Consider the following 13,115-nt stretch of genomic DNA (forward strand, 5'->3'; position numbering starts at 1 on the left):
CTCAAAATGTAAGGTTAGGAGGCAAGTGGAATAAGTGCTCCTTAGTATTCCAAAATAGCTAAAGAATTTCCAGTACCTCTTCTATGTGCCAGGGTTATTGAAAAGTGAAGTTAATACAAATGTAATTAACTGTGTTATGGGTATATATTCTTAAGGCAATTGAGGAAAACATACTCTTGAAGAAGCCCACCTTTCACATTTTAACTCTAAACAGGGCAGACATCTCATTCAGTGGCACAAACAGAGTCACATTCTTCTAGGGCAATCACTTTTAATGAGTAAGAGAAAGTTGATGCCTTCACTGCTTCTGCTCATGTTCTGTGTACTTCACAGCTAACTAATGCATTAATTATTAGTGTCTGTGTCCATAGATTCCACTCTGTATCACTAAACCAGTAAATAATAGTTACAAGAAGAAGAAAGAAATGCAATTCGATTTTTAACATTCAAATACATTTTGAGAGGAGATAAATGGTAAATAGAAAAATTGAAGTACATATGCCATTGAACCCCTCAGTTTCTTTCACCCACTTATTTCACAGAAATCTCTAAACACAAAATAGTATTTCTTAGGTATTTATCTGGGCCTGTTCCTAACACTCACATCCTTTAAGTACTTTTAACTATCTTTAAAATTCCTCTTTCTTCTTTAAAAGATTTTTAAAAGAAAAACTGTTTAAGTTCCTTCCCATCCAGGATCTGGTTTCCTCAAAATGGAAATGATGCAAAAGTTTCACGACATTTATTATGAAATTTATTTCTTCCATAGGGGGAGGGGGAGAGAAGGTTGCAACAACAGAGTCAGTTCCAAAGTAAAGAACAGACCTGAGTTCAGAGTCCTGAATGCAGAACCACCCAGGGGTTTGTGGTGGTTTTGCAGGGACCACCTCTGAAGCTGGAATCTCTCTCCCACTCTTACTGGGACTGCATTGCTGAAGTTCAAGGGCTCTGCCAACTAAATCTGCCCAAATCCTAACTAGGGCTTCCTCAGTACTGGTACCAATTTTTACCTGGCTAATTCTAGTCAGCAGTGACAACTGACAAACAAAATTTGCTCAGTGCACTACTGGAACTCCTAGAAATTTTTTCCCATCCTCTTTCTAACCTCTCTAGCATTGTTTAGGGATTTAAAATGAAACCACAAAGCAAATCAAGGGGCCATGCAGTCATGACAGCTCATAGTATAGCACTTCTAAACACATTAAATGTGCTGAAACCTTTCTAAAATGTAAGTATTTCAAATTCATTACTTTGCAGGACACACAGATACATACACATATGTGTATATCTATGTATAGATAAACGATTTATCCATTTCTTCTTTAGTTAGATGGAAGCACACAAAATGGAGCCAGTAACCATCATTTCAGTAGCATTCCAGTTCTGATACTCTACTGTAACTAATGCATCTGTCCACATTTTGTGACACCTCTTATTGCAGGTCCCAGAAAGAGAATAAAACCTTTGTTCCAACATGTCTCCTGCTTCCTCTACCTTCTTCACTCCCCCAAATTACTGATAAATTGAAAGACTAACACAAGAGGTGTTACTCAGAAAGTCCCAGATCAGTAAACCATGATCTTTGTTGTGAAATTAATTCTTTCATTCCTTTCATGTATTATGTTGCAATTATTCAATTTAAAATTCTCAAATTTTAAAAATTCGATAGAGATTTATTAAAATCCTTACCCTGCCTTGTCGCTGGGAGCACTCCACACAACTGACCTGGATGTTTCCATGTTTAGCACCGGGAATAATCTGCACACATTCAAAGTCATTTGCCAGAATAACAATGTCACAACCAGAGCCATATGCCTGAAATAATTTTTAAAAGAAATAAAAATAAAGTTAGCTTTATTTTAAAAGCTAACTGAACGCTTGATACAGAACTGATGTTTTTGGAAGCTGTGAATATCCCAGTTAAACAGCAAGTTACAATGTAGTGGGCTTGCTCCTCACTAATTCAATGAGCAACAAGGAAAAACAAAGTAGCAAGGACGACCATAACTCTACCAGGGTTTAAATCACAGCAAAGAGAAACAGTAAACAAACCAACCAAACTCCTACTAAACTTATATAGAGAACTTGAGCTCTCTGTTTACTTTTTCTTTTTTTTTGTTTTAGGTTTTAGTTAATTTTTTTCTCCCCTCCAATTCTTGTTGCCTCTTTGAGCAAGTCAGTCAAGCCTTTTTTAGTGAATTCACACATACCTTTCTTCAATAGATGTGTCTTATACCCCCGTCTGCCTTCTTTATTATTTTTTTTAAATCAAGATTGTTAAGGGATTCTTTTCTATAAGAATGTACTTTCTGGGCTTTTCTGAGTTTTAAGAAGTGCACATTACCATAGGACTGTAAAACAACAAATATTTCTTTTGGATATACTGTTGTGCAATACACTCTATATTCTAAAGAATTTGTTTATGTAGTAGCTATAGAACAGTGATAGCCTGCAGCACTTTTTATTGGCAGGATAAATATATACCTGTCTGCCAACCTTTCACCTGTTCTAAAAAGTTTAATCACTCCAGATTATCTGTCCCATTGAGCTCCCACCTTCAGGCACGGAAATCTCTCCCTAGGATCAATCTCCACTAAGCCTTTTACAGTTAGAGCTGGAAGTCTCTTTCCTTAAAGTAAGTTTTCCATTTATTCCAATACAGTAGGCAGAAATTTTACAACAGCTGAGTTAAGCAGAGAGTGCAAGTCCTCCACAGTGAATTTCAGATGGTACAAAATTACTTATCACTTTAACTTGTCCACAGGATTTTTCACAATAATTTCTAAAATACTGAGTCAGTCCTTGCCCTCTCCTTTGAGATCAATCAGTGTAAAGGCTACTTTATTGTTAATGTATAAAAATTGTATTTGTATTGATTTACCACCAGTGCCCCTGGGTGGCTGCACTAAAATAAGGGTGCAAGACAACCACTGGAATTAGAATGGACAGTTTAGGTCTCATGACTTTCTATGCCTACTTCTAATTCTGCTGGGAAGGAGCAACAAGTGAGAAAGGCTGAAAAAGAGAACTTAATTTAGTGAAAGTACGTCACTGCATGAAACAGAAGGAAACAGCAATGCAAGCAGCAAAGCAGAAACTCAGTCCCCAGAAATTAACACACCATACAACTGCACACACAAAAATGAAAATTGCAGATAAGATAGATTGTCTAAAAGATTTCCAAGGTCATCTCACAAAAATAGAGTGACACAGTGTTGTGTGAGACATAATAACCCACACTGCTGTTCTGGGAAGCTCTGAGGAACTGATCCCGGAGTGATTCACAATGTAAGCAGGATTGCTAAAAGGTTGTTGGAGGGAGATTATCTGTGTAACAGAATATCCCAGCTCCTTGATGACTAGGCTATGTGATCATTAGACTCAGTCTGGAAGGGAGTAAGTTATTATTAAAATTGAATAGGATTATTTCCAGAATGTAAGAGAATGAAAAATGAGATTCTGAAATAAGTTCTGTCATTGAACAGAAAGTCCTTTTGTTTTGTTGCTTTCCTATTTTTATAGAGAGTTTCTTTATAAAACAAGCTTCACCAGCAGTGTTGAATACTGGATGAAACAGTGTAGGCTCCTTAGTAAGAAGGAAGAAGATTAAGACCAAAATGTGAATGCCCAAAAGTAGACAGGAAAATAAAAGCACATCCTCTTGTTCCAATAATTTATTCAAAATTCGAATATTCACATGAAATTGATTCTCCTACTCAAACTTCAAAGAGTGAGCATTAAAACAGAAAAGTATTGACTTGTCTTCTTTTCAATAGTCTTCTTCATAACTACCAATATAAACCTACTAAAAGATGTGACTCAAATTATCTAAATAAAAAGAGGTGCTGATCCACTTAAAACAAGACTTATATCTTTCAAATCCCCTATTCACTGTTTGTATTCATAACTTGAGTTGCAAATTTCAAACTACATTATACATAACTTATCATTAGTTGCAATTTTATTAGCAATATTATTTATGTGTATCTCAGAAATTATAAAAGGAAAAGACTTCTCAACTTAGATTTCCTTATGCTTAGTGTTCTTAAACATGCCCATTGTATGTGTGTGTATAACTCATAATGCATGAAACAGAAAATATTTTATACTTGGCTATGTCTATTTATTCTGTGAAGCAAAAGAATTTAGTGTCTTTCTATTCAAACATTTTAGTTTTTCATCTCTCCTGTCCCTGACCTGCACTTATTCCACCAACAAAGCATTAAATTTTCAGCTCATTATTACCTATTTAGCATATTTTTACACAGTTAAGTAAAAAGGTGGTTCTTACTCATCAAGACACAGAGATCTCTTTCCTTTGTGAAATCTTATTACTGTCACTTGCAGCCATCCTACTCTTTGCCTGTGTTTACTGCTGCACCAACAAGTGACTCAGCAACCTGAGCGTCCTGTGCCAACAGAGGAGATCCCTTGGTTAGGGGGGTAGGCAGAACCCATTCCCAGCAGCAGGATACCAGCCTTCAGCTCTAGGTTGTTAGAGCAAGTGCTGCTATCTCTTGGTTCTGGGGTCATTTTCAGAGTGCAGATATTTGTTCTAAGAATGCGACTTATTTCTTGAAAGTATATGAAATCTTAAAATTATTTTACGAAGTAAAGTCATTAGAACACACGTTTGGAAAAGGTCCATATAGTTTTATGTACTGAAAGACATTTTCATATTTCATGTTATGTGCCTGAATACAAGTTTTTCATTTGATTGCTTTTATGCAGCTTTTCTGATGTCTTCATTATATTAACATGTTTATACTTGAAGAGAACACTTTTCTGTTAAATCCTCTTTTCTTTCATCTTTAAGCTGGTAATGCAGCAGAAACACCCCATGACAAAGAACGGGGAAGTGTCATAATATTTAACATCAGTAGTTCCTTTTTAAGGATTCAGCTGACAACATCTTCATGAGGTCATTTGTGCCACCACAGGTCTCTCCTGCCAGAGAAACAAAGGCCACAATACTGGTGGTAGCAGACTAACAATCTGCCTAGCCTGATAAAAGGAATGGAAAATTGGTAAGCCATACAGACAGGGAAGATGAAAAATACAGCACTGAGATACAGTAATGGATGAGAGAAGCACAGAGCTCTTAAATAAACAGAATTATGAGCAGTGACTGAACAAAACAAGTGCAGTAAGAACCACCCACAGGGAGTATCTGCCAACCTCCATTTCTAATGTCGCTGATAACTTCAAGGAGAAAATTAAATAGAGTTGCAAAACCGCCAGAATGCAAGGATGACTTGCAGGATCCATAAGCAACTAATAAGCTGTAGTTTGCCAATGTCTGCTCTATCTGTCAAGATCTGGGACCACTGAAATGAACAATTACAAAACATTAATTGAATGCAGGAGCACCACACAGAAGTAGGACATTGTGTTCTGGTGTAAGAGTTAATGCTATATCCTCAGTTTTCAGATAATATGAAAGCAGAACATGCTTCTGTCTTTTTCAGCTGCTCATGTTTTCCAGTTTGCTTCTGGAACTAAGAGACAGGGAAAAAAATATTCCTTCACATTCTCATCTTGGTTTTTCTTTATACAAATACTTTTCTCTGTATAAAAAAGCTAACAAAATTATCTTTCTATAACCTGCAACTCTTTACAAATTTGGCATAAGCACAATAAAACACAAGTCCTCAAACTCCTGTGTGCGCTATCAGGGGTGCAGAGGCATTTAGAGATGGCAAATGATGTCAAGAAACAGAATCAGCCCACAATGCTATTACAAAAAAAATCATAAACATCTAAAATTACATAAATTAAAACCTGAAAGTCTGTATGGGGCTTAAAGGGCTCCTCTAGTAAAACAACACTCATCTTTAAGTTTCTGGCAGAAATTCCTCCACCTTCCACTTAGCGATGAAGACACCTGAATCCTGAACCGCTTCCAAGCTCTCATCAATGGACACAACGTTTACACTTCCTCCCCCTCCTCCTTCCATGTACTACTAGAATTACATACACTTAATGCAAACCAGCAAAATAACTGAGAAACAACTCTTAACTTACTACTAGCCCATGGCCTGTAAAATAGGCTTTCTTAAGCTGACATTTCAGACAAATTCATAATTAAATACTTTACAACATGCTTAAACATACAGAGATAAAAGAACTTAGTAAGGATTGAGATATTAAGCATCTCTAATCCAGTTTACATAAAAACAGTGCAGAACATATAGATATATGTAGATAGTAATATATAATTGAGAGGGATTTGCAAATAAGTGTTTTAAGAAGGATGAAGCAGTGAAAAAGTAGGAGAACCTGACACAGCAGAGAAAGCCTATTCTCAGTTGCTGTATCTTGTGGACAACTGTGTGAATGACGATTTTGCTGGTTTCAGAGAGGTAATAAATTTACAGGGGTGTGGGAAACTCATCTGCAACAGCTTCTGGAATTCACCACACGCAGCTCCAGGCCAAGTGTCAGTACTGTCATGAAATATGTTAAGAAGCTTATCCTTTTCAAAAATGCAAAATAATAAATGAATTTTTTCTCACTTTTATCAGTAAAGTTCTTAGATACCCCTAAAATCTGACCTTCTGATTTTTCATTAAGAATGTTCATAATTTTGTATTTTGTGCAATTAGTGCAGAAGTAAATATTATTTCCTGTTTGTCTGACACTTGAAATTTTTATACTTACAGAATCCAGCCTCTAGGTAAATGACATAGTTATTTTTATCTATTCATTTTTAAACCCAGACTAACCTTAGAAACAGTTACATTCTGCTGTAGCTGCTTAACCAGCTCTTTCAGAACAAAAGCTAAATGAAATGAGCTGTGGTTTGAAAAATGCATTTTACTACCTTTAAAAGCTTATTAGCTGCCAGTTGGACTGTGAGGTATAGATATCTCTCTGTCAAGGCTGTGTGTGCTGTAAGGCCCTTTGCTTAAAGCTCAACCCTCAACCTTCTGTAAACGCTCTTGTGGAACACAGTTAGCAATATTTGCTAAAATGAGAACATGAACTAACAGCAAGCTGAAGAGTGCACAGAATTATTCCCAGAACTTCTGTCATTCAGTACTTCAACCCTTTGCTGAAGCAGTATCTTTTCCAGAGCTCAGATGAAGGAGGCTGAGGAGACCGTCTGGTACAAGACAGCATTATGGAGCTATTTTGCTTCTAATCACCCTTCCAACAGTTTTTCCTGTGTATTATCTGCTCTACCAGACCATCCAGCAGGCATACCACACATCTCTGTGCCTCAGCCCTTCCTTGGGAAAGGCTGGATATATGTCAGGATTGCTGCAGGCAGATGTGGGAGCTGAGGGAGGAAAAGACTCTGCACATTCCAGAATAAGCACTGACAAAACCTTTGTAGCCAGCCTACAGACACCTGTCTCTATGTCTTTGGATCTCTACAGTTTTATGGTGTCTGTGGGAGTCCATAGGTGGATTCCCACCTATGTTTTAGCAGGCGGAGAAAAAAACAGTGGAAAAATTATTTTCCCTGTCTTATTCTCAGAAAGCTAGATGACTAGATGACTTTTACCAAAGTTTTAAAAAAGTTGAGTCAGATTGTGTTATCATCTTCCCTCTAGTTACACCGACTTGGAAATTAAAAGCTTACCTTTATCCCCAGCAAGGAGTCATGTAAACAAGCCAAGGACAAACCAAAGAAGAAGGGAAGAATGAAGAACCTGAGAATTGTAATGTCCCTAATCAGGTTAGAAGAAAATGCGTTTCTTCTCTCAGAATCCTAAGATTGCTGGACTTAGGCATCTAAAGTACATTCATCTTAAGAGGAAGTTTCTTCTCCTACTCCTCCTCAAGAAAAAAGGGAAATAGTTCCAAACCTATTAACTAGTGGGTACATATATATACATACCCAAGCTATTATTCTGCTGTTAAGCAGAGTATTTTTAACAGCAGTGATTCATTTCTGCACACAAAAAAAGCTGTATTTTCAAGTGCCTGTGATGAATCAGTTGTAGCAATTTTGAACCATTCTCACGCATTCTCAACGCCCAAACACCAACCAAAACGTGAGTGGGCACATGTGCACACAAACAGCAGCTCCTGTGCCACAGCCCTATGGATTCCCACAGACACCCAAGGAGTCACAGCGTGCTGTGCACATCTCCCTTGCCCTCTTCCTGCTCTGCTGGTGCTCTGTGCCAGTGCCTGACAGGTGCTGGGGCTTCAGAGCAGGTCTGCAGAATCTGTCTCTGAACCGCTCTGTTACCTGAACTGCAAAACCTGCCTCAGGATCTGAGCTGAAGTTCTGGCTCCAAAGAGCTCATTGGTTTGGGAGCACAAAGCTCTGCCCATACAGGTGATGTCGACCGACAGAATTTGAGCTTAGGCACCAATGAACTGCTGGCAGTCAATGGTAGATTATGATTCTACTAAGTCACACAGGTAACCAATTTCCTAAGAATCTGGATATAAGACCCCAAACTGTTTGCAGACAGTTTTTAACCTTACCGTTTACTCTAGGATCAAGGCCTAAAAGAGCAGGAAACAATACCATGAATACAGAGAATGAAGAAAAAGCAAAGAAGAAAGTTACAGCTATGGAAGTCCAGAAGATACATTTATAAAACATACTTATCTCTTTAGTTCCTTGTTTACTGTATTATAAAAAAATTGGATACAGCAGCCAGAGAAACAGTGTGGTCTGTTATATGTAGTTCCATAATTAAAATCCTACCAAGCAATCCTGCATCATTTTGGAAGATGCTACCTTTGCTCTTGGAAAATTCTTGTATAAACCACAATATACATTATGATTCATTACTGATGTTATCAAAACTATGACAAGAATTAGCATAAAGTTGTGTTGCATAATATCATTTGATTGACTTTTCAAATTGTCATAGTAAAAAGAAACACATAAGAATGCAAATATGAGTAAATGACTTCTTATATAAATATTAAAAGTAACAGAGGCCCCTTTAATAGCAGTATGGCTGCATAGCAGCAGAACCAGGAAAATAAAGTCAAACATGGCACCTTTTATTTCTTAAGACTCTCCAGCATTCATTACTGAAATAAGATATCTATGGTAATTCACTGCAAGTTTTAAATGTTTCACGAGTCTGCTGACATTTATCTTACACCAAAAAGGATGCTCTGCATCATTTTGCTTGGAATTGGTTTGTGCCTGGGATATAATCTTGTTAATATAAAATGCAGTAAGACAAGTGATACCTAAAGAATAAGATACTGATTAGATGGCAGCAGGAAAACACTGCAGAAGCTGATCACTCACTAAAATCAAAGCATACCAAGCATACATAACCTAACGGAGTGAAATTGACATTGGAAATTGACAATAAATCAAAATAGCTTGTGAATGAGAAACAAATAGTTTTATAAACTACGGGGCTCTTGAAATTCACTTGGCGTATCTCTTTATCATCTGTTTCTATTTCTTTTCTAGTTTGAGAGGAGCATTTGACAAATTTGTGTTTTATCAGCCTCAGTAATGGAAGGCAGACGCTCATCAATAGCGGGCAGGCTTCGTCAGAACCCCAGTGCAACTGACTGGGCGCGCTTTGCAGATGAGATATAAACACACACACACAAATATATTTTAAAAAATTAAAAAATACAGACAGACACCAGCGAAATCCGAGGACACACACCCGGGGGTTTCCCCGGCTGAGACAGATGACGGAGCTGGCCAGGGCTGACAGGCGATCCCCGGCTGCCCCCAGACCCGCCGGGTCCCGCTCCGCCCGCAGCGCCCCCCGCCCGCCAGGCTCCCCTCCCTCCGCTGCCGCCGGGCCTACGGCCGCCGTGCCCAGGCCGGCCCCGGCCGCGGCGCCCGTTACCGTGAAGGGGGTGTCCTGCACGCTGCCCACGGAGTACCCGTTGTCGCCGGGGTTCACGGCGCCGGTCAGCACCTGGTGCAGATGCATCGCGGCCCCGGCCCCGCCGCGCCGCCGGGACCCGGATGGCTCCGCGGGCGCGCGCGCGCGAGGGGCGGGCGGGGGGGGCGCGCGTGGCGGCGCACGCGCCGGGCAGCGCCCGGATCAGGTGAGGCGCGCGCGCGCGCGGGCACCGCCCTCTGCGCGCGCGGGAGGCGGGCCCGGCCGTGCGCGTGCCCGCGGGCGGGGCGGAGGGGTTGTGAAGGGCGCGCGCGCGCGCGCGGGGCCGGAGGGGGAGGGGTGGGGGGCAGGAGTCGGTGCCGTGAGGAGGGAGGGCCGGCCGGGAGCGGGGCTGGACTCGCCTCTCGGGCGGCAGGGACGGGAGCACGGCTGCGGCGTTCGGCTGCCGCGGCGGCGGCGCTCCGGCCCGGGGCGGCGGGGAGGCGTGTCCCGGGAGCGCGGTGTCCTCAGCACGGGAGGTGCGGGCGCGCTGCCGCCCGGCTCGCACGGCTGCCGCTCGGTAGTTAGTCGTACACACACACATACATACATATATACATATACACACGTCTGTGTGTGTGTATAGTGCTTCTGAGGGTGGATTGGTTTGTTTCCGTTAAGGATCCTCTCGTTTGGTCATATCCCAGAGAGCTTGGGATGCTCTCGGGAATGTACCAGCGTCGTTCCAGCAGTGCCCGCAGCGGGGGCAGGGACGTGCTCGCAGTGTGGGGACTTTGGTTAAGGAGTTCAGTTAAATTTCGTGCACCTCGCAGAAAATACGGCCAGGCTTTTGCTGCTTTATTTGTAATAAAGGCCAAACACTCTTGAAAACTAAAGCCTTTAAGTATCCCTATCCTTCTCTGTCTCAGAGGTGTGGAAGAAGATTGGATCTGGGAAATCTTTTGGAAGGGATTCTAATCTCTGAGTGGGGGAATAAAAATACTCTGTGTGCTGTGTGTCATGAGATAAGGAACATTCTCTGTTTTCCTGTCCTAGGTCAATAGAGTCACCGTTGCTAATAATTGAAGCTGCAAAGCTCCCACTCCTTTAAAGTCTATGGCAGTATTGCCTGAGTCAAGACTACAAGATTCTTCTTGCCTTGTACTGCTTCTTAAAAGTGTACATCACTTACTACATAAATGAAATACTACTCAAAGTGTAGAGGTAAAGAAACACAAAGTCAAGTTCCATAGGAATTGTCAAGAAAACACTTCAGATTTTGTCTACTCCCATGCTTGTTATAGACAATCCCATTTAAAAAGGCCACAGTGTCTCTAGCTGGCGCAAAAAGGAAAAAGGAAAAAAGCATCTAAACCTTCAGTTGACCTGGTTACACATGAGAGCACTATCTAATGTTCATGTGCTTCAGCTCACTATTCCATAAATTTTCTGATTGAAGGCTCTTCCACATAAGATGTGTAATTTACAACTGATTATTATTTTGAGTGAGATTTTTTTTTTTTTAATACCTGCAACAGGACTTAAAGGCAAAAAGTGCTTGGTGGGGCTTTTTTTGTTTTGGTTGGGATATTTGTTTGTTTGTTTTAATGAGTGGAACTAAGTCCAGCTAATGCCTGAAAAGGGCAGCTGGCTTTTGGATTGGCAGCTGTAATGAGAATGAACAGCGTGAACTAAAGGAAAGGGTTTTCCTGGTTTTGGTGGCATGGAGTCTTCAGAGTAAGCTGAGTACCTGCAGGATTGGTTCAGTCTTGCTAGGTACACACAGGATGAGTGAGATTTTTGTTTTTCAGCTCAGTGGTCTGTCACCTGATGAGAGTAAGTCTGACTGTAGCTCTTGTGGCTGAGGAAACGTGGCTACCTCTGTGCACAGAACTTTGAGCGAGAGTCATTCTGCAAGTATCTGCAGATAAGGCCTCCACATTCTTCCTGAAAGCAAATATTTTACCTGAGTTTTGCTGACAGATTGTTTTACCCACCTGAAATCATTCTTCCTTATTAGTGACTTAAATACATCACATTAAAGTAATTTTTAGTCTGTGTGACTGTGATTTCTATGCCTGAGACCATGAAACACTCTCTTCCGTGTGTGTGTGTGTGTGTATATATATATATATATATATATGCATATATAAAATGTAAAATAATAGTAAAAACATGTAAGGGGCCTTCAATCTTTTAATTTCCCCTTTAATTACTGACCATCTTGTTGCTTTATTCTTTTATTTTATTTTTAACTCTAAACAAAAGTTCCTGCAGTCCTTCTGCTGGAATCTGCCTAGGAATTCTCTGTTTTGGCTTGACTTTGTGAGAAGAGAACTTCTGCACCTCAGGACAGTGTCAGCTGCATAGAATCAAAAGGTCTGTTTAATTCATTCTAATAAGCTACAGCTGGAGCTGCCTTAAGTGGTGTTTTAAGAAGGTGTTAGGCATGCTGAGAGTACTTTGCTTCTGGCTTGGTCTGGCAGGATGGGTTGGGTGACCTCTCGAGGCTGCATGCATCAGGTATGAGAGTGACTGTACAGCTTTGCCTTTTGCTTGTCCAGGTCAGATCCAGAGGTATTTCAAGGCTGAGACTTCAGTCATCTTTTCTGCTGCTTCCAGAGAGAGAGGAGACAGAGGAAAGGGCTGCAAATTTGGAGAGCAATCACTAAACTACACAGGTGCAATTCTACTAGGGAGTAGAGTTTTCACTTATCTAAGGAAAGTGGTATTATATAAAATAATCAGAAGTGAATATGATGCTTCTATATAGAAACCATCATTATGTAAAAAAAATCTAACTATTTTTTTTTTTAGTTTTGCTTAGGGGTAAGAGAAATGTTTTGCTTTTGGCAAAAGGTGGAGTGTTTAATGGGAAGGCAGAAAATTCAAAAGGTTTTAGAGTGAGATCAGCCAGATTTATTCACGTGCTCTCTGTTAAATGCGTATCCTGTAGAGGTATTTACTGAACCTTTTGCTGAACAAATGTGGTCAGGATAATTTTCAGAGCATTGGGATCCTAATATATAGTAGGAGAAACTGTTATTTTAATGTAGATATTTTTCTTCAGGTAGAATAATTAGTGCTCTGCTCCCTTTCAGTTCTGATTATTTGTGTATCCTGCCTTTCAATATATCTTCCAAACAACTGGAAGACAGAATCCCTCCAATGAAGTCACAAATGACCACATGCAATTCATTCAAGTGTGTTAGTTCATGCACCATCTACTTTAGCTTCCACTCTTAAAAGATGACTTAATAGAATGACAAATTTTATTGTCAATTACCCACTAATAACTTTGCTAATATATAAACAAGCATTCAGACTGAGTCTTCTGATGGC

At 40.2% G+C, this 13,115-nt stretch overlaps 1 protein-coding gene across 7 annotated transcripts in view; it reads right to left on the bottom strand.

Annotated features, from left to right (window-relative positions):
- The window catches only part of DMXL2 (Dmx like 2), a 58,819-nt gene extending 48,897 nt beyond the window's left edge, over positions 1-9,922 (bottom strand). For all 7 annotated transcript variants that reach the window (XR_008438927.1, XM_053987913.1, XM_053987915.1 and 4 more), the window contains exons 1-2: positions 9,798-9,922; positions 1,690-1,815 (exon numbers count right to left, since the gene is read on the bottom strand). Coding sequence is in view for 6 of the 7 variants with exons in the window: in XM_053987913.1 (XP_053843888.1) it covers positions 1,690-1,815; positions 9,798-9,884 (213 nt within the window). In the remaining variant the exon portion in view is untranslated. The remainder of the gene's footprint in view (positions 1-1,689; positions 1,816-9,797) is intronic.
- Between the last annotated feature and the right edge of the window lie 3,193 nt (positions 9,923-13,115).

This window comes from Vidua macroura, chromosome 12, assembly GCF_024509145.1.
Source record: "Vidua macroura isolate BioBank_ID:100142 chromosome 12, ASM2450914v1, whole genome shotgun sequence".
NCBI lineage: Eukaryota > Metazoa > Chordata > Aves > Passeriformes > Viduidae > Vidua > Vidua macroura.